Source organism: Rhinolophus hipposideros (genome assembly GCF_964194185.1).
Source record: "Rhinolophus hipposideros genome assembly, chromosome: 9".
NCBI lineage: Eukaryota > Metazoa > Chordata > Mammalia > Chiroptera > Rhinolophidae > Rhinolophus > Rhinolophus hipposideros.
Window position 1 is genome coordinate 8,769,130 of NC_138055.1, and position 22,948 is coordinate 8,792,077.

Consider the following 22,948-nt stretch of genomic DNA (forward strand, 5'->3'; position numbering starts at 1 on the left):
TTCCCCCCCGGGCCTGGAGGTGGGCCACGGTCCTCCTCACCTCTCAGACTTGAATCCTACCTCATCCTATGAACCCCCCCCCCCATCTCTCCTGGTGGCAGACATCTGCAATCCTGGGGCACACCCACGTCCTCAAGATGTGAGCCCCTGGCTCAGCTCCCTCTCCGCATCACTAGCTCCTGTCAGCCTCTTGGTGACTAATCTGCACAGGGTGCCCCTCCTCACACCCAGGGCTGTTGGTGCCTGGCCCCTCCGGGTCCACAGGGCCATTCCCTGACAGTGTCATCACCAGTAACAGCAGCTCTGCCATAAATACAAGATTCAAGCATCCCACTTTCCAATCTCTGCCTCCTGTCCTCCAGCTCCTTCTCTCTAGTCCTCTGAATGCCAAGTTCTTCTGCCCCCGCAGACCGCAGACTCATCCTACCACCTTTTAACAGCCCCATCCCTTTCATGGATGTCACTTCCTACCCAGCTTCAGCACCGTGGCCCGTCCTTATAATCACACCCTTGCGTGCACTCTCTGCTTTCTTGTTGCTCTCTCTCCATCGTGTTTGTTTGGCAAAACCCCGACACTAGTTAATTGCAATTCTCCACCATGGCGAAAGGAACGCTCCTTCATGCCAACTGGTCTCACTTTCAAATCAGCATGAGCTTCATGTGAGCCTGTGTGGCAGTCCTGCATTTCTCCGTTCATCTGTCCCTAGCTGTCCTGGAAGGCATGCCTTGTCATCAGTCCTCCACCTCCAGCCCCTCCTGTCCAGGCTTACCCTCAGCTGATGATCTGGCTTCTATCTCACAGAGCACAACAACCAGAAGAGAAGAGAACCACCACAATCTCTCCACCCCTTTCCCCACGCCTGCACCCATGTACTGGCCCTTCCCTGTAGTCTGTAAAGATGTACCATCCATAGGTCTCATTGAGGCATTCCCCCTGTCCCAGTCACCATGCCCTCTCATCCAGTCCAGGACATCATTTCAGCAGTTCTTTCCTTTCTCACCTACACAATTCCCCCTCGTCACTGGATATTTCCCATCACTATACAAATGTGCTTTAAAAAACATCTTTCTTGACTCCACTTTCCCCTCAGGCACTGCCTGTATTCAGCTGTCTTCAATTCCTCTCTTGTTCTCTTCTAAACTTTTTAAAAATAGTGAAGTAGAACACACCTATGGAAAAGTACATACAGCTCAGCGATTTATTACAAGTAACTCTAACTACCACCCATGTCAAGAAGTAGAAAGCTGTAGCACCTCAGAAGCCCCCTTGAGTCCCCTTTCACCAAAGAAAGGTAGCCAGCAACCTGATTTTTCTGGTAATTGCTTTTGTGTCTGGCTTTGCGCATTGTGTCTGTGATATTTATATGATTTTGTATGTAGCCGTGCCAGTCATTTTCAGTGCAGTAGAATTCCATTGTGTAACTATATCACAATTTTACTTTTTCACTCTAGTGTTGATGGGAATTTGGGTTTCCAGTTTTCTTCGTGCATATATGCATGCATTTCTATTCCGCTTCTATCTAGGAATGGAATTGCTGGGTCAAGGCCATACATAGTCTCAGCTTTAGTGGGTAATTCCTCCTAGTAGCCAGTGAGACTTCTTATTACTTCACCTCCTCTGATACTTAGTATTGCTAGTTTAACACAGTTTTGCCATTCTGTTGGGCGTGTAGTAGTATGGCTTTAATTTGCAGTTGCCTGATTGCATATGAACTTGAGCACTTTTTGATAAGTTAGTTAAGCAGTTGGCAATGCTCTTCAGAGGGGTACCTGCTCAATTCTCTTGAATATTTAAAAAATAAAATGGTTTTGTTTTTGCCGTGTAGAATCTTAGCAGGGTTGTTTTGTGCATCTGTACTCCACATACACACCTTTTGTTGGTTATGTGTGTTGTGGTGACCCATTCAGTGGCTTCCCTTTGTATTTTCGTAATGGTATCTATTGATCAACTAGAGTTCTTTAGTCTTAAGGAAGTTAAATTTACTCATCTTTTTTATGGTTTGCTTTGGTGTACTGTTTAAGAAAGTCTTTATCATGAGGTCAAGAGGAAATTTTTCTATATTATCTTCTAGACGCTTTATTATTTTGTCTTTTATAACTAGAGTAATACCTACCTGGAATTGATTTTTTAAAAATGTGTGGTGTGAAATAGGGCTCAGGTTTCTTTTTTCTTGTTTTTCATCTAGGGATCCAATTTTCCCAGGCCCTTTTATTGCAAACTATTCTTTTCCACTGCTCTAGATTGCCATTTTGGTCATAAATCCGGTATCCCTCTATGAATGGATCCGTTTCTAGTCACTTCTGTTTTGCTTTTCTTGCACCAGTGTTATGCTGTCTTAATTAGTGTAACTTCACATTAAATCTTGATACCATGTTTTCCCGAAAATAAGACCTACGTGGACATTCAGCTCTACTGCATGTTTTGGAGCAAAAATTAATATAAAACGTGGTGTCATATCATATATCATATCATATCATATCATATCATATCATATCATATCATATCATAGTATACTATATTGTATTATATAAGACCTGGTCTTATATTATAGTAAAATAAGACCGGGTCTTATATTACTTTTTGCTCCAAAAAACGCATTAGAGCTGATTGTCTGGCTAGGTCTTGTTTTCGGGGAAACATGGTACCTGGTAGAACAAGCTCTCACTTCGATCTTCTCCAAGATTATTTTGGCTATTCTTAGCTCTTTGCATTTTTACAAGAAAAAAAATTCCACACACAAAACAAACAAACAAACAAACAAAACCTTTTGGTTTAAAGATTTTTATTGGGATTGCAGTGATTCTATAGATCATTTGGTGACAATTGACAACTTTATATTATTTAGTCTTCCGATCTAGAAACCTGGAATCCACTCCCGTTTATTTAGGTTTTCTTTAATTACTCCCAATGCTTTGTAGTTTTCTGCATAGAAGTTTTAGACATATTTTGTTAGATTGATTCATAGTGTTTAAAATTTTTCAATGTAAATAATTGTAAATTATTAAAATTTAATTTTCTCTTTGTTGCTGAATATAGCCATGCAATTGATTTTTGTATATTCGTCTTGTGTTCAGCAACCTTGCTAAACTCATTTATTAGTTCTAATAATTTATCTGTAGGACTTTTTGGATTTTCTAAGAACACAATCATATCATCTATGAATAATTACAGTTTTGTTTCTTCCTTTTCAATCCTTGTACCTTTATTTATTTTTCTTGGCACATTGTGCTGGTAAGAATAGTCAGTAAAATGGTGAAGCAAACATCTTATCTCATTTGTGATCTCCAAGGGGGAAAGCTTCAGCATTTTACCATTAAGTATGATGTTTGTTCTAGTTTTTATTTTTTTTTTTTTATTTTTTCACAGTTCCAGGTTCAGCTTTATTACCTAATAGAAGTCCAATTTCTGGAACATTAAAAGTAATTGTTCCAGGGGTGGCCAGTTAGCTCAGTTTGTTAGAGCATGGTGCTAATAAGACCAAGGTTGTTGGTTCGATCCGCATATGGGCCACTATGAGCTGTGCCCTCTTTAGAGAAAAAAAAATTTTTTTAAGTAAAACTATAAAAACTTTAAATACTACAGTGAAAAAAAGTAATTGTTCCAAAGTTTAATTAAAAACACAATTTATAAATATCTTGTGAAAAGTATTTCCAAGTTAAGAATGAAAAAGATATATACATAATATATAATCAAATACCAGTTAGCTTCAAATCCAATCAGGTCCACACTGAGCAACATCAGTCTTTTAAGGTTCTTCAAAATCTTCTGTTAAATCTACCAAGTTGTTTTTTGTGATGGAGGGAGGGATGGAAATCCCCATTGCTAGCTTTTTGGAGATACCCTCTGTTTCATTAAAGAAATTCCTTCTTATTCCCAGTTTTCTAAGAGCTTTCTTTTTTAAAAAAAATTCATGAATGAGTATTGTATATTTTCAAATCCAAATACTATAACAGTTGAGCTTTGCACGTTTGCTTTTTATTTTCATCTTTATTTTTTCAGTGTGGTGAATTACATTGATTGATGATGGGTTAATTAACAAATGTTAAAGCAGCCATATATGTTCCTGGAATAAATCTCTCCTTGTCATGATGTAGTATCCTTTTCTTATATTGTTAGATTAAATCGAATACTTTTTTAGGATTTTCAGCATTTATATTTATGAGAGATCTCATCCTGTAATTTTCTTTTTAAAAATATTCTAATCAGTTTTTGGTGTCAGCTTTATGCTGGACTTATAAAAAGAGTTGAGAAGTAATTTTTCTCCTATTTTCTGAAAATTGTTTAAGACTGGTGTTACTTTCTTAAATGTCTGGAAGAATTCGTGGGTGAAGCCATCTGAGCCTAGAGTTTTCTTTGTGGGAAGCTTTAAAAACATGTATTCAATTTCTTTAACAGAAATGGGACTACCAATTTTTTTCTTTCTTCTTGTGTCAGTTTTGGTATGTTGTGTTTTTAAGGAATTTGTTCACTTCCAGTTGTTAAATTCATTGGTATAAAGTTGTTCATAATATCCTGTTCTTTTCTTTTTAACATCTGAAGGATCTGAAGAGATGGTACTTTGTGTTTGCTCTATTTCTTGTTCAGATTTGTTAGGGGTTTATTGGTTTTTCAAAGTCTTTTCAAAGAACCAACTTTTGGCTTGTTTAAGCCAAATGCTGCTGTACATATACTAATGCCATTTTCCTGTCCATTAGCTGTTTTATTGTTTTAGTACTTGTAAAGATTGCAATATGACTTATTACAGTCTACCTTAAATTGATACTTTGGCATTTCCCTGACAACGCAAAAACTTTTGAACAGTTTCAGTTCCATTTATCCATCTCATTTATCCACCTTTTGTGATATTATTGTGATGTATTTTAATTTTAATTAAATATATATGTAAATATCTATACCTGTGTATATATATCTAACCCCCAAACATTACTGTTGTTTTTATAAAGTCAATTTAGTTTTGCCCACATATTTACCCTTTTTATTGTTCTTTACTCCTTCCTGCATTATCATGCTTCCATCATGGATAGCTTCCTTTCTTCCTAAAGAACCCCCTTTAGTAATTCTCTTGTGTAAGTCTGCTGACAGTGAATCCTCTCAGTTTTTGGGTATCTGAAAATGACTGCATTTTACCTTTATTTTTGAAATATAACTTCGATGAATAGAATTTTAGGCTGACAGTTATTTCTTTTATCTCTTTAAAGATGTAGTTTGTCTTCTCACTTCCATTGTTGCCATCAGCAGTCAACTGTCAGTCTTATTATTGCTTATTTAAAGATAATACCCTATATCCGATGAACACTTGTCTCATTAGGGAGACCACCTCAGGGATGATGTAGATGCCTGATCACTGCACTGTACACCTGAAGCTGAACAATAATGAATGCCAACTATAATTTTATATATATATATATGTCTATATATGTATGCATATACTTACAAGAATTGGAGTACAGCATTAGGAGTAGAGACAGTGGAAATGTAATGGCTGTGTGCGATATCAGAGGGATAGTGGATGGGGGAGGGGGGTTGTCACTGTGTGAGGGATATAAACGATAAACGTCTGTTACATTGTTTTGTGCACCTGAAACTAATAAAAAAATGAAAAAAGAAAGTAAATAAACAAATAAAGATAATACCCTGTTTCCCCGAAAATAAGACCTAGCCGGACAGTCAGCTCTAATGCGTCTTTTGAAGCAAAAATTAATATAAGACACAGTATTATATTGTATTATATTATATTATATTATATTATATTATACCTGGTATTATGTTATGTTATATTACATTACATTATATTATACTGTACTATACTATGTTATATTATACTATATTACATTATATTATATTATACTATACTATATTATATTATACAGACGTGGTCTTATATTGTAGTAAAATAAGACCAAGTCTTATATTAGTTTTTGCTCCGAAAGGCACATTAGAGCTGAATGTCTGGCTAGGTCTTATTTTCAGGGAAACACAGTATGTCTTTTTTCCTCTAGCTGCTTTTCAAGATGTTTTCTTTGTCTTTTATTTTCTGCGCTTTTACTATTATATGCCTAGGTGGTTGTTTTCTTTGTGTTTGTCCTGCTTGAGTTTGTAGAGATTCGTGAATCTGTGTCTTGATTCTCTCATCAGCTTTGGAATAGTATTCATCAGTATTTTTATTGTTTCTGTTCTGTTCTATTTCTACCCTCCTTCTGGAATACCATTTATACCTTTGTCAAATGTTTATACCATTTCCCATATGTCTCTTAATCTTTTAAAATGTGTTATCCTTCCTTTTTCTCTTTCTGCTTTAGTTGGGATATATTTTGCCAACCTATTTTATTAATCTTTTCTGCTGTGTCTAGTCAGCTGTTAGACCAATCTGTTGAATTCTTAATTTCAGTTATTGTATTTTCCAATTCTAAAATGTCCAATTTATTTTTTTGTTACATACAGAGGGTGCCAAAAAAAAATGTGTACATGTTTTAAGAAAGAAAAAAAACTGTGTTAAAATTGTAATACTTAATGCTAAGTGAAATAAGTCAGACAGAAAAAGCAGAGAACAATATGATTTCACTGATATGTGGTATATAAACCAAAAACAACAAAAGAACAAGACAAACAAATGAGAAACAAAAACTTATAGACACAGACAATAGTTTAGTAGTTACCAGAGGGTAAGTGGGGTGGGGGGTGAGAGATGAGAGTAAGTGGGATCAAGTACATGGTGATGGAAGGAGAACTGACTCTGGGTGGTGAACACACAATGGGATTTATAGATGATGTAATACAGAATCGTACACCTGAAATCTATGTAATTTTACTAACAATTGTCACCCCGATAAATTTTAAAAAATTGTAATACTCCATATATACCAATAACAAAAGGTGAATACAAGTCATGTGTGTTTTGGCTACCCCAGTATTTCATCTTTTATTTTCAATCAAATTTTTACAAGTTCCTATTTGATACCTGTGCTATCTGGATCACCTGTGGTTTCTGTTTCGTTGTCTTTCTTCTTGGACCTTTTTGTTACTTGGTCCTGTTTTGGGGCATGCCCGATAATTTTTGTTTGCATGTTGGGTATTTTACATGAAAAACAATAGAGGCATTATCTTCCTTCAAAAGATTTAGTTAAGGCAGCATTTCAGGCTTGGTTAGTGTTGGTCTGTCTTGAATTTGCCTTCACTCCTAGATCGTAACCTTTACTCTCAGAGGGTTGAAGTTCTTAAATCTCAACTAAGGCCTTGGTTTTACTAGGGTCTTCGCACCTGGGTAGACCTTGAACTCTGATCTCTATTTCCCAAGTACTGAAAAAGTGCCAGAATTTCTACTGAGCTCTGTATCCTCCCTGCTGCTATTTTCCATTTGGTTTCTTGACATCTTGCTCTGCATAGCTGATAAGGTAAAATAACATGCAAAATTTGGGGTTCACTTTTCCTTCAAGTGAACTTGATTTCTTCAAGTTCTGGCCGTCTTGGAAACTCTAAGTGCTGGCCTCTCTCTACCCAGCATAGTAAGAGTGCTAGAAGCACTAGGCTGCAGTTTTATTTTTGGCTTCTATATCCTGCACCACAGACCAATGTGCCCTGAGTAAAAATATGGAGCTTAACATCAGTGTGCTTCCCTTTTCACTAAAATCTTGGCCCTGTGTGCCTTGCCTGTCTTGGGTTCTCTCCAGCGCCTTCTAATACTTTTCTGAATTTAATCCTGCCTCTATATTTGTTTTCATCAGGAAGGCTAGTCTGGTACAAGCTCTCTGTCATATCCAGAAGTGGAAGTTCATCCCACAAGTTTACATGTGTAATATTTACATTATCGTTAAGTCAAAATATTTCCTAAATTTCACCATGATTTCTTGGTTGAACCACAGATAGTTTATATGTATCTTGCTTAATTTTCAAACATAGGGAAATTTTTAGTTATTTTTTTATTATTGATTTCTTGCTTAATTGCATTGTGGCAGGAGAACATAGTCGAAATATTTTCAGGTCTTTGAAATTTGTTCAGATTTGCTTGATAGCCCAGCATAGGTCCACTATTTATAATTTTTTATGAGGATGCTTGCAAAGAACGTGTGTTCTGTACTTGGTGGGTGTTAGGTCTCTGAATGTTAGAGACCTTGACTTCATGGTAGGTCTCTAAATGTTAGGTCTCAGAGAGCTTGACTTACAGACAGAGCCAAGTCCGCAAGAAAACAACAAAATGTCTGTTGGCCTGCACCTGCAGACAGAGCCAAACTTGTGATAACAGAAAACAACACAAAACAGCGACTGGCTTGCAGGTAGTCAACATTGTTTGTTCAAACAATGCTACCCTGTCAGCATAGCCCCTATAAAACCCTCCTGACCCCCTCCTTCGGGGCTGCAAGTCTCCTTTAGACACGCAGCCCGGGCGGTAGCCATCTTTTGCTCAGCCTGATAAACTTTTGTCTTACCATAAAAACTTTTAACTGGCCTGACCAAAACTTAATAATAGTAATAGTGTTTTTTATATATGTCTGTTAGGTCATTTTTACTAATTATTCTATGTCCAATAGTACATTTTATGTCTGCTATTTAAGTAACTAGTAGAAGATATTAAAATATCTCAGTGTGATCATGGATTTCTATAGTTCTCTTAATTCTGTCAAGTTTAACTTTATTTTTGGAACTTTAGTGTTACCTAAGTACACATTAATTTATTAATTGTCATATTTTCCTGGTGAATTGAAACAGTTATCATTATGAACTGTCCCTGTTTTTTCCAGTAATGCTTTTTACCTTAAACTCTACTTTGTCTAATATTAATATAGCTTCATCAGCTTTTTTGGGGTATTTGTTTAATATATTTCCTTATATTTTTAAACTTGTAAAGAATGGGTAGTTGTCTTTTTTTCCTATTATCCTGTCTGTTATTCCTTATATTTATTTGGAATGTTTAGTCTATTATACTTAATGGAATTCTGATATCTTTGGGTTTAAATCTACCATCTTACTGTTTGTTTTGTTGTTCTCATTGTTCCACCTATTTTGTTTTCTTTATTCCTTTTTTCTTGTCTTTTCATTTATTTTTTGTTTTGTTTTAGTTAGCTTTATTGAGATGCAATTTACAAAAAATAGAATTTACCAATTTTAAGTGTACCTGTCAATGAATTTGATAAAGGTGCATACTCACGTAACCGTCACCACAATCAAGGTGAAGAACATTTCTGGTATCCCCAAAATTTCTTTCATGCTTCTTTACAGTAAATCTCCTCCACTGAGTCCCAAGTCCCTGGCAAACACTGATCTACTTTCTATGACTACAGTTTACCTTTTAATCATATATCATGTAGTCTTATGAATCTGACTCTTTTTCACTTAGTATAATGCTTTGCAATTCATGACTGAGTGTTTTCTTATTATTCCATTTTCCCTCTCTATTAGATTGGAAGGTATATACTCTATTATTATCTTTTATTGATAACTGTTGGGAGACAGTCCTCCATGGGTCTCTCGTGTTTCTGTACATCTTACAAACAGACACTGACTATCTTTGCTCCAGGCTATCTTTACAGGGGTGTTTGTAAGGTGAACAGACTTGGAAGATAGAGATAGGGTCTCTCTCCAGAGCAGGGCATAGGTTTGCTTACTCTCCTATATAGTGAAGATAATATCTTTGTTTCTCCAGAACAAAGCTTAGACAGATTTGCTTATTGACAATTATAAAAGATTCAAATTCCCTGCACTCAGGGTTTCTCTCTTCTAATGTAACATGAGCAGGTATCACCTGATCCTTTTCATGTCACCCTGTGGGAACTGGATCCCAGGGAATTGGCACAAATGCTGATACTCTGGCTACTGTTATTGCTGTGAGTAATAAATTGCCCTTTGTCTTTGATCCAGGAATCTTGTGCTTCCTGCCAGCTTCCATGAAACTGTGTCAGGCTAACTCGTTAGTTTGCAACTAGGATAAAATCTGAAACCCTTCACAGTTCTTGATAGAACCTTAGAGATTGTAACACACACATCCTTGGGCTTACTGAGGTATAATTGGTACTTTAGAATCTTCCAGAATAATAAATGGGTCTTAGAACCCTTTAACTGCATTTATCCCCCTCTGGGCTTCTATGCCATGTGGTGTTTTTTATTAATATTTTAAACCCAACAAGACATTATACTGTCAATATTTATTTAGATTTGCCCACATATTTACTCTTTTCCTGGTGCTTCATTCTCCCCCGCCCCCATCATTATTTTTGACCATCCATTTGGGATCGAGTTCCTTCCACTTGATAAAAATACTTTATATTTTGTGTATTTCCTTCTGTTAATGTCAGTCTTCCTCCTCCTCCTCCTCCTCCTCCTCCTCCCCCCACCCCTTTGGTGAAATGTTGTAATTTCAACTTCATACTTGAAGGTTTTTTTTCTCCCCAGGTACAGAATTTTCAGTAGCGTTTCTTTCAGTTTTTAAGGATGTGATTCCATTATCTGTGGCTTCCATTGTTGAGAAGCCAGCTGTCAGTCTAATGGTTGCCCTTTGAAGATTACCTTTTTTTCCTCCGCTATTTTTAAATTTTTCTCGTTGTATTTTGTTTTCAGCAGTTGTAATATGGCACGTATCAATTATTGCTGTGTTACAAGACGTTTACCAATATGTGTTCTTCTCCAGTATGGCGATGTAACAAACTACCCCAAAACTTAGTGATTGAAAATGATAACAATTATTTAGGACACAAATCTGCAGGACACAAAATTGTCCGGGTATAGGCACAGAGCGGGTGCTCGGTAGATCTTTACTAAGCAATTTCTGTCTCTGGGAAAGAACAGGCTGGCCGTGTCAAGCCGGCACTTTCTAGGCACTACCTCCCTGGACTGGCTGCCGGGCTTATAGAGGTGTGTAGGAAAGACCTAGTATGTTGAAAGCTCTGCTCAGAAGTTCAAGTAACCATCATTGACATGTAATCATATAGTTTTTAAAATGCCTTTACATCACTTTCTCATCTGATCCTCATAGCACTTCTCTGAAGTAGGTGGGACATGGGCAATTAGTCTCATCTTTCAAATAGGGCTCAGAGAGGGAAGAGGTTTTCCCCAGGACACACAGCAACGTAACAGCAGACCTTGGACTCAAACGTAACTCTTTAAAAGGGACCAAAACTGTTTTTTCTGATTATAAAAATTATGTAGATTCATTATAGAAAATTTGGAAACAATGGATAAAGAACATTTAAAGTATTATGCAACCATGCACATTTGACAGATTTTTTTTCAGTCTTTTTTAAAATACAGTTTCATCACATATCATCAAAATTTGTATCCTGCTTTTTAACATAACATTACAAAATAACATTTCCCTTTTCTTTTAATGTCTCACTTTCATGGCTGCATAATATTCCACCACATAAATGTACCATAGTTTATATAACAATTTCTATTCTCTTGCTGGACATTTAGGTTAAACAGCACTTATATACTTTTTTTTTTAACTTTAGTGGGAAATATTGGGGAACAGTGTGTTTCTCCAGGGCCCATCAGCTCCAAGTCGTTGTCCTTCAATCTAGTTGTGGAGGGCGCAGCTCAGCTCCAAGTCCAGTCGCCGTTTTCAATCTGTAGTTGCAGGGGCGCAGCCCACCATCCCATGCGGGAATTGAACCGGCAACCTTGTGGTTGAGAGCTCGCGCTCTAACCAACTGAGTCATCCGGCCACCCCAGCACGTACTTACTTCCTATTGTATGTAAGGGGCCAGGGACTTGAGGCTGGGGCTCTCAGATGTGATAGTCAAATTAGAAAGTGGATATGACAGGACTTTGGTAAAATAAAAATTTAAAGCACCACATGACAATCTTTTAAAAATATTTTATTGGGGAAAGGGAACAGGACTTTATTGGGGAACAGTGTGTACTTCCAGGACTTTTTTCCAAGTCAAGTTGTCCTTTCAGTCTTAGTTGTGGAGGGCGCAGCTCAGCTCCAGGTCCAGTTGCCGTTGCTAGTTGCAGGGAGCACAGCCCACCATCCCTTGCGGGAGTTGAACTGGCAACCTTGTGGTTGAGAAGATGCGCTCCAACCAACTGAGCCATCCAGGAGCTCAGCGGCAGCTCAGCTCAAGGTGCCGTGTTCAATCTTAGTTGCAGGGGGCGCTGCCCACCATCCCTTGTGGGACTCGAGGAGTTGAACCGGCAACCTTGTGGTTGAGAGCCCACTGGCCCATGTGGGAATCGAACCGGCAGCCTTCGGAGTCAGGAGCACGGAGCTCCAACCGCCTGAGCCACCGGGCCGGCCGCACATGACAATATTTTTTAAAAAGAAAGAAAAGGAAATCTTTCCAAATAAAAAGAAAGTCCCAACTCCATTTAAATGTGTGTGGGTTGGGCGTGGGGAGTCCAGCTGCAGCGGATCGGTGCACAGCCCGAGGCAGGCCGCGGCCTGTTTGGAGGGACCCAAGGCTTCATTTCTGTGTTTTCTTCCTCGGTCCTGGCTCCTCAGCCTCTTTCAGCTGGAGACGGAGGCCGACGCCCTGCTGAACTTCCAGCGCTATTCCTCCCAGTTGCCGCCCTTCTGTGAGAGCTCCAGCCACATCCTACACGCCGAGGTCCTGCAGCAGCTGACCGATCTCATCCGCAGCCACCCCGGCTGGTCTGTGGCCCACTTGGCAGTAGAGTTGGGGATCCGAGAGTGCTTCCATCACAGCCGTATCATCAGGTGGGGCAGGAGGGCAGGACCCTGGGGACAGTGTATGTGGATGGGCGGGGCGGTGGAGAATGTCGCCATCTTGCCTCAGTCCCCTTCTGTAAACTCAAAGCTTGCCCGGAATATTTGACTTCAAAAGGGGCAGCAGTGCCTCTGGGTTACAGCGTAGGGATGCTGACTAAAGTGAGAAGGAGAAACGTGACGTTTCTGGAATGCCCACCAAGAACTTGAATCCTCCCAACACCCCCAGGAGCTCTTGTCATCCCAGTGAGAGGTTATGTGACCTGTGCAAGGTCACTTAGTGGAAGGCACCAAGCAGCCTTCAGATCCTTGATGTCCTCTTCCAAAGGTCTGGTTGCCCATCTGGGAGCTGGAACACTTGCTTTCATACATCCATTCATCCAACATGTGTCTCAGTGGACACCCCCGTGTGAAGGTACCATGCTGGTCATAGGATTGCAGCTGCTGTCTTGCCCCGAGGTAGCCACACCTCCTTTGGTTCTCCTCCCAGATAGCTTGCTTCAGTGCCCAGGCCCAAAACTCAAAAATCCTGATTGCCCTTTACAGTTGACAGGCCTGTTCTGGGACCTCATGTGTCTAATCTCACGACAGTCTGTCTGTTTCCTAGGGCAGGCATGGCAGGTATTGTTTTTATTTTTTTGGAGATAAGAGTACCACGGTCCAGAGAGGTTAAGTGAATTGCCCAAGATTAGTGAGATTCCTGCCTTCTGCAACCCTTTCTATGCCACCCGCTGCCCATTTCAGGCTGAGTGTGGCCCTGGAGCACATCTCCCATACAGGTGTGCAACATGAATTAAACACGGATACAAACCACGTTAGGTACAAATAAATTGTGACTCAGCCCTAGGTTTGAACCAGCCAGCTTGAGCAGGGCACGCGTGTTCTTGAGCTCCTAGCCCACTTCCCTCTTCTGCATGTGGGTGGCTCAGCACACTGCTCACCTTGTGCCTTGCCCACTCACCTCCCCGGCCCTCCCTGCAGCTGCGCCAACAGCACGGAAAATGAGGAGGGCTGCACACCTCTGCACCTGGCCTGCCGCAAGGGTGACGGGGAGATCCTGGTGGAGCTGGTGCAGTACTGCCATGCCCAGATGGACGTCACTGACAACAACGGAGAGACGGCCTTCCACTACGCTGTTCAGGGTGACAATTCCCAGGTGCTGCAGGTGAGCAGGGGTGGGGACAGGGTAATCAGCACAAGTGACACCCCGCTGTGCCCACAGCTCTCTTTGGGCCCCTGGGCTCAGATGTAACTCGGGGCCTTTCCCTGTTCCTTCTTGGTCCTCGAGGCCCTAGCTCCTTTGAGGAAGGTACAACCCTTCAACCCGCTTTTCCCTTCCCATACTTGTCAAGGAGACACATCCTCGGCCACTTTGCTCTGACAACCCTGGGAAAGTCCTCCACCCAGCAAACTAAACTCAAGGCCCAGTCCAGCCCGTGAGTTTAGTTCAGCTTTTCCCGAGCACCTCTTGTGAACTGAACCCTGGGCTGAGTCAATGTATTTCAGCCCCTGCCTGGAGGTGCTCATGGTCCAGTGTTACCTGAGCTTCACTTTTTACAGGAACTCAAAACAAACAAAACAAAACTCTATCCGGCTCATTTGGGCCTTTGCACCAGAGGCACTCCTGTTCAATTTTGGATTAGCTGGGCAGAAAAATAAAAATAAAAGTTGTGGGTGAGTAGATCCAGTGATGTTATTAAAAGGCTTATGTATTAGGAAAGACAGAACGCTGGACAATATTTTATTGCCTAGAATTAGATGATTCTTCTGAAGGTTATATACTTGTCTCTAACTTGGAATCAGAATGGAGCTGCATGATTCCAGAAAATAGGGATTCTTACCTAATGCTTTAGTGCTCTCAGGGAAGAGAATGCCACACCCACTGTGGAACTCCACCCTGACTGAGAATCCACTGAGTGCTCAGCTCAGGGCCACACACATCCTGCCTCGGGGCAGAGGGCATGCACACTCTTATCAACAGCCCTGTACAGCTGTACGTGTCCTGTATCACGTGCTGGTCTCATGCCTGGCCCTGTACTGAATGTTGTGTGTGTTCTGGTTAATTCTCAGAATCCCCTCTTTGGGTGGGGGTCATTATCGTTTCCTCCTTGCTAAAGAAACAGGTTCAGTGACGTTAAGAAGTGTGCCCAGGGAGGGGCACAGAGCTGTGAGTGGTGGGGCTGGCCCTTGGCTGCTGACAGGCCCAGCTGGTCATATGGGTACACGGGGACGGCAGTTAACCTCAGGGAGACAGCCTTCAGCCACAAGTGAGGAAATAAAAAAACCCTGACTCGCTTTTTAATACTAGTATTTTTTTAAATTGAAAAAAGAACACCTGCACATAGCAAAAAAAATTCAAGCAGGACGGAAGGGTATCCAAGGACAAGCAAGAATCACCCCCCCAACCCCCCAGGGTTCATCCCTGGATACACCAACTTTTAAATTTCTTGATTCAGAAATTCTCATATGTGCTGCAGGTACCAACGTCCCAGCCAGTACTGGCTCAGTCGGCTTCCTTTTTCCCTCCCAGTCCTCCTTTCTCTGTTGCTTCTCTTTAAGGTCTTACCAGTGTTCAGCGGAGTCCAGCTTCCCTACCCTTTAGTCCCCAGAGACGTTGCCACGGTGGGTGTTAGGGGAGGGACGTGCAGGGCCTTCTCCGTGTTGGGCTGCAGCCCACGCCGCCGTTTGCTGTCAGCTCCTAGGGAAGAATGCATCGGCCGGCTTGAACCAGTTGAATAACCAAGGGCAGACCCCGCTGCACCTGGCCTGCCAGCTGGGGAAGCCGGAGATGGTCCGTGTGCTGCTCCTGTGCAATGCTCGGTGTAACATCGTGGGGCCTGGTGGCTACCCCATCCACACAGCCATGAAGTTCTCCCAGAAGGGGTAAGACGCACCCCCCCACCTCCCCCACCCCACCGCCACCCCACCCCACCCCCACCCCACCCCCACACCACGTTGTCGCCTGGGCCTCAGCTCTCACGGTCTGTCCTGAGTGGCGACCACAGGCTCATTAGATGCCTGTCAGCTACTGGCACCAAGGGCTGGCCTGGCATGAAGTGCTTGATAAATGTACAGGGATGGGAATCTCAGCCCATAAACTCTGCTGTGTAAAGAATAAAACTTTAAAAATTGCTCTATAATTCACCTTCTTTCTGACCATGAACCTCCCTCTACCAAACTGGAGAAAAGCAATCATAATCTTCCCTGGGGTCCTCCCTTTCCAGCTCCCCCGGGTGGTGCTTCAGTGTTAGAATCTCATGCAACCCCAAGGCTTGGAGGGCCCCCCAACCTGGGTCATCTTCCACTCAAGCCCACCAGCCTGATCTGAACCCCTTCACAGCTGCAGTGCTCACGGCCTCTGTGGCCGACAAAGCCCAGGGATGCGTGGCAGGGGGGCCCAGGGCCCCTGTCTGCCTAGATGCATCTGTTCTTCCTGCCTGGTGGCACTGCTGGGACACAGGTGCCAGGCCTATGTTTCAGGGAACTCTAGAACACTCTCATTTCTTTCCTTTTCTCCAGACCTAGGAAACCCTGGTTTCGGGAAAATTCTTCTCCATGTGCGGTGGGGGAGGGCCGGGGGAGGAGTGTGGGTGGAGTGGGATAAAAGAGATGACTATCTCACAATATCACCCAGCAGGTACAGTATCTAGAATGAATGAATGAATTGAATGAATGAATGAATTGAATGAATGAATGAGTCAGTTGGTCCCTCAGTCCTGGGCAGTGTGCTAAGCTCCACTTACCTACTTGGTCCAGGTTACTTCCAGGACCCTCGTATGATCCGGGTTGCTCCCTCCTCAGACACCCTCAGTCAGGTTCTTTCTCCCCTGTGGGGCCGACTCAGGTCAAAGAGGCTCATTGCTCGTGTGATGGTGCAAGTTGTCTCATACCCTTGGTATGCCCTACTGCTGCACACAGCCGCGTTCCTAGGGCGCCCGTGGGGCCACCCCTCTGCCACTGCAGCCATTCTCTAAGAACTGCAGGCGTTAGCGTTACCTAGAGTGGTTCCATCCCAGCTCCAGTCTGGGAGCCCCTCTGCTGTTTGCGTCCACTCAGCTGGGTTTCACAGAGAGCCCGGTTGGGCCTGGGCTTCGAGTGCCACTTAGTCTTCAAAGTTTATTGGTGTCGTAGCATGGATCAGAAATGCCTTTTTAAGGCAGAATGATACTCCATTGTGTATCCCACATTTTGCTTTCCCATTCATCTGTCAGTGGGCACTTGGGTAGCTTCCACCTTCTGGCTGTTGTGAATAATGCTGCAGTAAACAGTGGTCAAATATCTGTTGGAGCCCCTGCTCAGTTCCTTTGGTTACACCCTAGGGGTGGAGAGCAGCTGTACTCTTAACCACCCTGCTTACTGCTGCCTTCAGGGTACAGTCACTGCATGAAACACCAATAGTGGGCAGTCGGGGGATGGAGGGTGCTGTGTGCCAGGCCCAGAACCAGGTGCTGAAACATCTTGTTTCCTTTAATCCCCACCCAGTCCTGTTAGGACTGTTTCCATGTTGCAGATGGACTCAGCCACTTTCCAGAAGTCATCAGTGAGGAAGCTGGGGCTTGACCTCAAGCCTGTCAGACTCCAAAGCCACTGCCAGTCAGAGTGATCATTCCTGATTGGAGTTATCAGGGAAGGCTTCCTGGAGGAAGGGGCTTGCACCATGCCTTGACGGGCTCAAGATACCCTAGGCATAACATGGTATTCGCGCTGGTCGGTTTCGTTGCAACTTCCTTTGCAGAAACTCCCTGACCGTAGATGAAGCCCCTAGTCATGACCTCTTCCAGCACCAGGCTGCCCATGGCCTTCCTCACAACGCCAGGGCTCTTCTCCCCCCAGGTGTGCCGAACTGATCATTAATATGGACAGCAACCAGATCCACAGCAAAGACCCTCGCTATGGAGCCACCCCCCTGCACTGGGCCAAGAACGCAGAGGTAGGCCAAATTTGGGGGAGTGATAGGCAGGGGGCAGGTCCCACAGCTCTTTGTTCTCCTCGTGCCCGAGGAAGGAGGTTCCTGAGAGACTCTGAGGAGGCACTTGGAGGGTTGATCTCGTAGGGGGTTGCCAGGCAGACACACCCAAGGAGAGGGGCCATCCTGGCGTGGCTCTGTTGCTCACTGGCATGGTGATGGTGTCCCCTGTGTGGTGTCTTCCTGTATGAATTGGGGTTTCGATGGCCTGGCCCTGGAGGTGTGAGATTAGTGAGGTAGTGCGTGAGAAAATTCTTCCTAAATTGTCAAGTGCCTCATAAACAGAAGGTGATGATGCCGGCTGTGCATCTCCTCTGACGTCTCTTCCGAAGCCACACTCTGTTCCCTTGGGAGGATGGAGGCCGCTGGTCTCTCGTCTCCAGGAAGCACAGCTCAGCAGGGCACTGCATGGCCCCAAAGGTCATGGGCCAGGAGGGAAGAGATGCCAACCTCTGCAGGGCACCTTCTTCATGCCAGGAGCTAGCCACAGAGTCAGGCCCTTTCGTGTATATTTTGTCATTCATTGTCACCATACTCTGTGAGGTAGGGGCTTGCATTCCCATTTTCACAGCAGAGAGAACTGAGGTACAGGGGGTGCAGTGACCCTTTCAAGTGCAGACAACTGGGGTGAAGCAGGGCTGAGCTTATGGCTCAAGCCTGTCGGGCTCCAAAACCCAGGCTCCTCTCTACAGCCTCAGGCTCCCTGGGGCTGCTGGGTGAGCAGGGTTGTGTGTGTGTTGCCAAGTCCTGAGGAAGGGTCTTACCTTTGCAGGCCCCAGGAAAGGCCACGGGGAATGGGGCAGTTCTGGGACAGAGCCCAGAGGAACCTTTGCAGGGCGGGACTGGGTCCTCTGAGCTTCAGGGAAGGATGTGGGTGCCAGTGGTATGGGAGCCAAGGTCGAGGGCCACCCCCAGAGCTGGGGCCTGCCCCGTGGGCTCTTCCCATTGTTAGAGCTTTCCAGAGGCCCCTGCAGGCCTGAGGGATAAAGTGACTGTGCCCAGGTGCCTCTCGGTGCTTCCGGCCACAGCTGCTCTGAGGGCCCCGCTGACTCGGGCCTGGACCTCCTGCCTCCCACAGATGGCCCGCATGCTGCTGAAACGAGGCTGCGATGTGAACAGCACCAGCTCGGCCGGGAACACGGCCCTGCACGTGGCGGTGATGCGCAACCGCTTGGACTGTGTCATGGTGTTGCTGACCCATGGGGCCAGCGCCGATGCCCGCGGGGAGCACGGCAGCACGCCGCTGCACCTGGCCATGTCGGTGAGCCCTGGACCCGCTCTGCCCCCCAGCGCCCGCCAGAGCTGACGCCCGAGCTGACGGCCCATGTGGTGGGGATGCCGGAGGCCTGCAGGCCCGGAGCACGTCTCCTTTTCTGTCCTCTGTACCCTCACTCCCGTGGCGTGACTGGGGCCAGTACAGCTCTGGCTACTGACTGTGGCCTTGGGCCACTCCGTTGCCTCTCTCAGCCTTGGATTCCTTATCTCGAAAATGGAGGTGCTGGTCCCCACCTGGCAGAGTTGTAGAGAGGATTAAATGGTAGACACTTAGTAATTAGGAGGAATGTCTACATGACACATGCAGCACCTGGCACGTCCCACAGATATTAATTCTCCTCCCCTGCGTTTCTAGGGAACAATATTCACCTGCATGTTGTTATGTCCCTGGAAGGCAGGACCTGCTTACACGTCGGAGTGGCCCGCGCTCTGTGTTGGTCACGTGTGCTGGTCTGTTATAGAGCATAGTTCCTGCTCTCAATCACCCTAATGTCTGGTCACACAGCTCCAGTCTGAACATACTGAATGCAGGGGAGGGAATGCTCCTCTGTTACAGACACGTGTGTGCGTGTGTGTATGTGTGTGTGTGTGATATGCGCAGCTACAGCAATATTACATATACATAAGTCTAATAAGCCTGGGAGTGATAGAATGGGAGAGCTCCCTGGGACTCTAAAAGTTATTGGGACAAATTCAAAGACATCCTCTTTTATACCAAAGGTCATGATTGTAGAGCAAGAGGCTGAAATTATAAATAAAACCATGGACATTTTTAGTACTGACTGGGCCCTTAGAATTATGTGCAGCAGTTCTCACACGTTTTGGTCTCTTTGATCCCTTTGTACTCTTAAAAATTATTGAGGATCCCAAAGGTTTTCTATTTATATGAATTTTATCTATTTTTATCATATTAGAAATTAAAAGGGAGAAATTTTCAAAATACTTAGGAACTCATTTACAAATAACCCAAATTTCCCAATCACGTGCTAACATAAATAACATTTTTTATGAAAAACAACTTTTTTTTGCCAAAACAGAAAATAATTGACTGAGAAGAGTTGGCATCATTTTACACTTTTGCGACTCTTTTCAATGCCCGGCTTCAGAGAAGACATATGCGTTCTCCTATCTTGTGCTACCTTTATTCTGTTGCAGTATATTGTTGGATATGTTGAAGACTGAAGAAAATCAGGCCTCACATAGTAGATACGTCATTGGGAAAGATATGTAGTTGTACCTTTTCAAATAAGTGTGGGTATTCTTTGATTCTGCACCAAAATTCGACAAGGAGTATGTTCTGACAAGTTGGTTACAGTGGACAATTTGAAACCATCTCTGCAAACTTTTCCCACATTGTTATGTTAAAATCCACTGGCATCTCTTGCGCTTTGCGTGGCTCTTTTACCCGTCCATGATTTCAGGTCCTCCTTGGAAAATACCGGTTCACTCAGTCTGCATAGCTTCCAGAAATGTTGACCCATTCCATTGTACAGTATCAAAAACCCACCTTTGCAAATATCACCATCAATCTCATCAGAAAAGTCTTTAAATTTTAGGAAGTTGTCAAGCCCATCATGGCGTATACGAGTTTTTCTGGACTTACAATATTTCTTTGAAAGCTTGACTTTTATCATTGGCACAAAATACTGCCAGTGGTTTTTCTTGAAGTGACGGGCTCACTGCTTTCATTTTTGAGAAAATGTCTCCACAGTACCCAAGGCTGAACAACTGCAGATTGCCTGCCAGTCATTCTTTCAAGTAAAAACAGTGTTCTGTTTTTTTTAAAAAAAAAAAAAAAAGAAAAGAAAAAAGAAAGTTAGTTCTGCTCTCAACTCCAACAATGGCAAAAATGCTTTTCCTCAAGACACTATCCTCCTTTGTTATGCCACAGAAATGCCTTGTCTGTACTCCATTGTATGACAGAATACACAAGTGTTGAGAGTTAGTCAAATGGAACAATTCTTACTATTTCATCATCAAGGGCATTCTTAAGTGAAACTGGCTTTTTAATTAATTTATTTATTTTTACTGCGAGTGCGTGGCAGAGAAGAAAGAAAACCATGACGACTATTCGTTTTATGTGTCTGCCTTGCTCAGGGCTCAGGCACCAGCAGTTTCATTCACCGTTGTTTTTACACCATCCATGCAAAAGTCAGTGCAGTGCAAAGGCAGACATCTCGGTATTTTTTATGAAAACTGTTTTAACCTCGTGAACCTTCCGAACGGAGGGTCCCCAGATCTTACTTTGAGAATTGCTGACGTACGTACTACATGATTTTCCATGTAATCCCATCTTCACAGTTTTGGGCACATTCATGAACTGCTTTTACAGTGAACGTCATCATTTCTTTTGACATGCTTTTAAACTTAAATTCATTTTGAAGGTAGTGTTATAGCACTACTGGAAATGGTTAAACCAGCGCCAAAAAAAAAAGAGACACATAACTAATGATGAAAACACACACGTTTGCCTGTGCTCTTATAAATCCCAACGGTATACATGAACATCTGTTTGGACGACTGCATTCTAGACATACCTCTTCATTCTCTAGGCAAGGAAATCAGGTCCTGAGAAGGGGGGGGGGGTGGTAAGGCCAGAGCTCAAGCCTCCTGGCAGCCTGATTGTGGCTTTGTCCTGAGAAGCCATGCCATGCCCTGCTCCCGCCCAGCCTGCAGATGCGAACTGCCATGCCATGTGCAGAGAGGCTGCCATGCGGGGGGGCAAGTACCTGTGCTCAGTTACCCCCTCAGAACTGGCACCCTGGACTGGAAGGGCAGGGCGGCCTTCCCCTTCCTTGCTCGTTTTCTCCTGCCGCTCCTGAAAGCAGTCAGCAGCCCCTGGCCCTTCAGTGTCCCCTTGGCTTCTGGGTTGGGGGTCATAGGTATTGCTTCCTTTTAGAAGGAGCTAGTAGGGCTGGGGGTGGGCGAGTCACTTCCAGTTTCTGCCTGGGTTGTAAAACCCTCACCTGGAGATACTTGTAAGCCTGTTTAGCGGGGCACCAGCCTTCACATTGTAGACTTGAGAATGTCAGATCGATGGAGGTAGAAGATCAGAAGGTTCCAGTGTCTCTCCCCGAGCAGAGGAGAAGCCCATGGAGTTGGTGGGTAGGGTGGCAGAGACAGGGTCCTTTTTATCTTCATTTCTCTGAGCTTATGTATTTCTCCCTCACCGCATTTCCCAACAGAAAGACAACGTGGAGATAATCAAGGCCCTCATTGTGTTTGGGGCAGAGGTGGACACCCCAAATGACTTTGGGGAGACTCCTGCCATCATAGCCTCCAAGAGCAGCAAACGTATGTGCTCGTCACTCTGGGACCAGCATGGGGCAGGGGGTGGGTGGGGCTCGGGACTGGGGAGGAGGGAAGCCCTGCTGTCAGGTGCCAGCAGCCTGTGTATCCCCACCCCCAGTGGCTCCCTGTGCAGCGTTTCTAGGAGGGCCTGGGAGGCTGAGAGGGGGAGCTTCCGTTACCCAAGAACAGGGGCCCTGACCAGTAGATGGAGCCCACCAGGGGCTTACCGCCCCATCCCACCTCAAGGTGCCAGATTCCGGGGCCGGGGAGGGGAATAGGCAGCAGCAGCAGCCCTGTCCCTCGCCCTTGGGGGTTTCACTGACAGAACCACTACCTAAGTGTGCGTGCATGCCCTCATGCTCACGGGCAACTGCATGCACTGCATGCCTGCGTGGTGAGCCTTGCCTGGAGGGCTGGAAAAAGCAGATCCTCCTCACTGGGAGCCTGGAGCCCCCTCTGCAGGCTGTGAAGGCTGCTGTGTACCTGCTAGCGTGTGCATGGGAGGATGAGCATGTGTGTCCACGCGAGTGCATGTGCGTGCTGCTACTTCTTGTGGCATCCTTTTCAGTTCTCCCACCCGTAGGTAGGAGTCAGTGCCCACTGGCTGGCTGGTTAGTCACTTTCTAGCTCTGAAAGGGACTCTCCATTCAGCAGTTTTGAAAATTGCTGATATGGAGGTGGGAGTCCTGCTTTCTTGAGTGGAGTTAAAAGAGGGAGTCCCCAAACTACACTGCCATGCTCTTTCCGCATTCCATGG

The 22,948-nt window shown here is 44.2% G+C and overlaps 1 protein-coding gene across 14 annotated transcripts in view; it reads left to right on the forward strand.

The window, feature by feature from the left end:
• PLA2G6 (phospholipase A2 group VI) overlaps positions 1–22,948 on the forward strand; it is a 75,642-nt gene that overhangs the window by 36,361 nt on the left and 16,333 nt on the right. For all 14 annotated transcript variants that reach the window (XM_081058683.1, XM_081058676.1, XM_081058682.1 and 11 more), the window contains 6 exons: positions 12,435–12,650; positions 13,641–13,824; positions 15,355–15,542; positions 17,493–17,589; positions 18,704–18,886; positions 22,086–22,194. In XM_081058683.1, the coding sequence (XP_080914809.1) occupies positions 12,435–12,650; positions 13,641–13,824; positions 15,355–15,542; positions 17,493–17,589; positions 18,704–18,886; positions 22,086–22,194 (977 nt within the window). The remainder of the gene's footprint in view (positions 1–12,434; positions 12,651–13,640; positions 13,825–15,354; positions 15,543–17,492; positions 17,590–18,703; positions 18,887–22,085; positions 22,195–22,948) is intronic.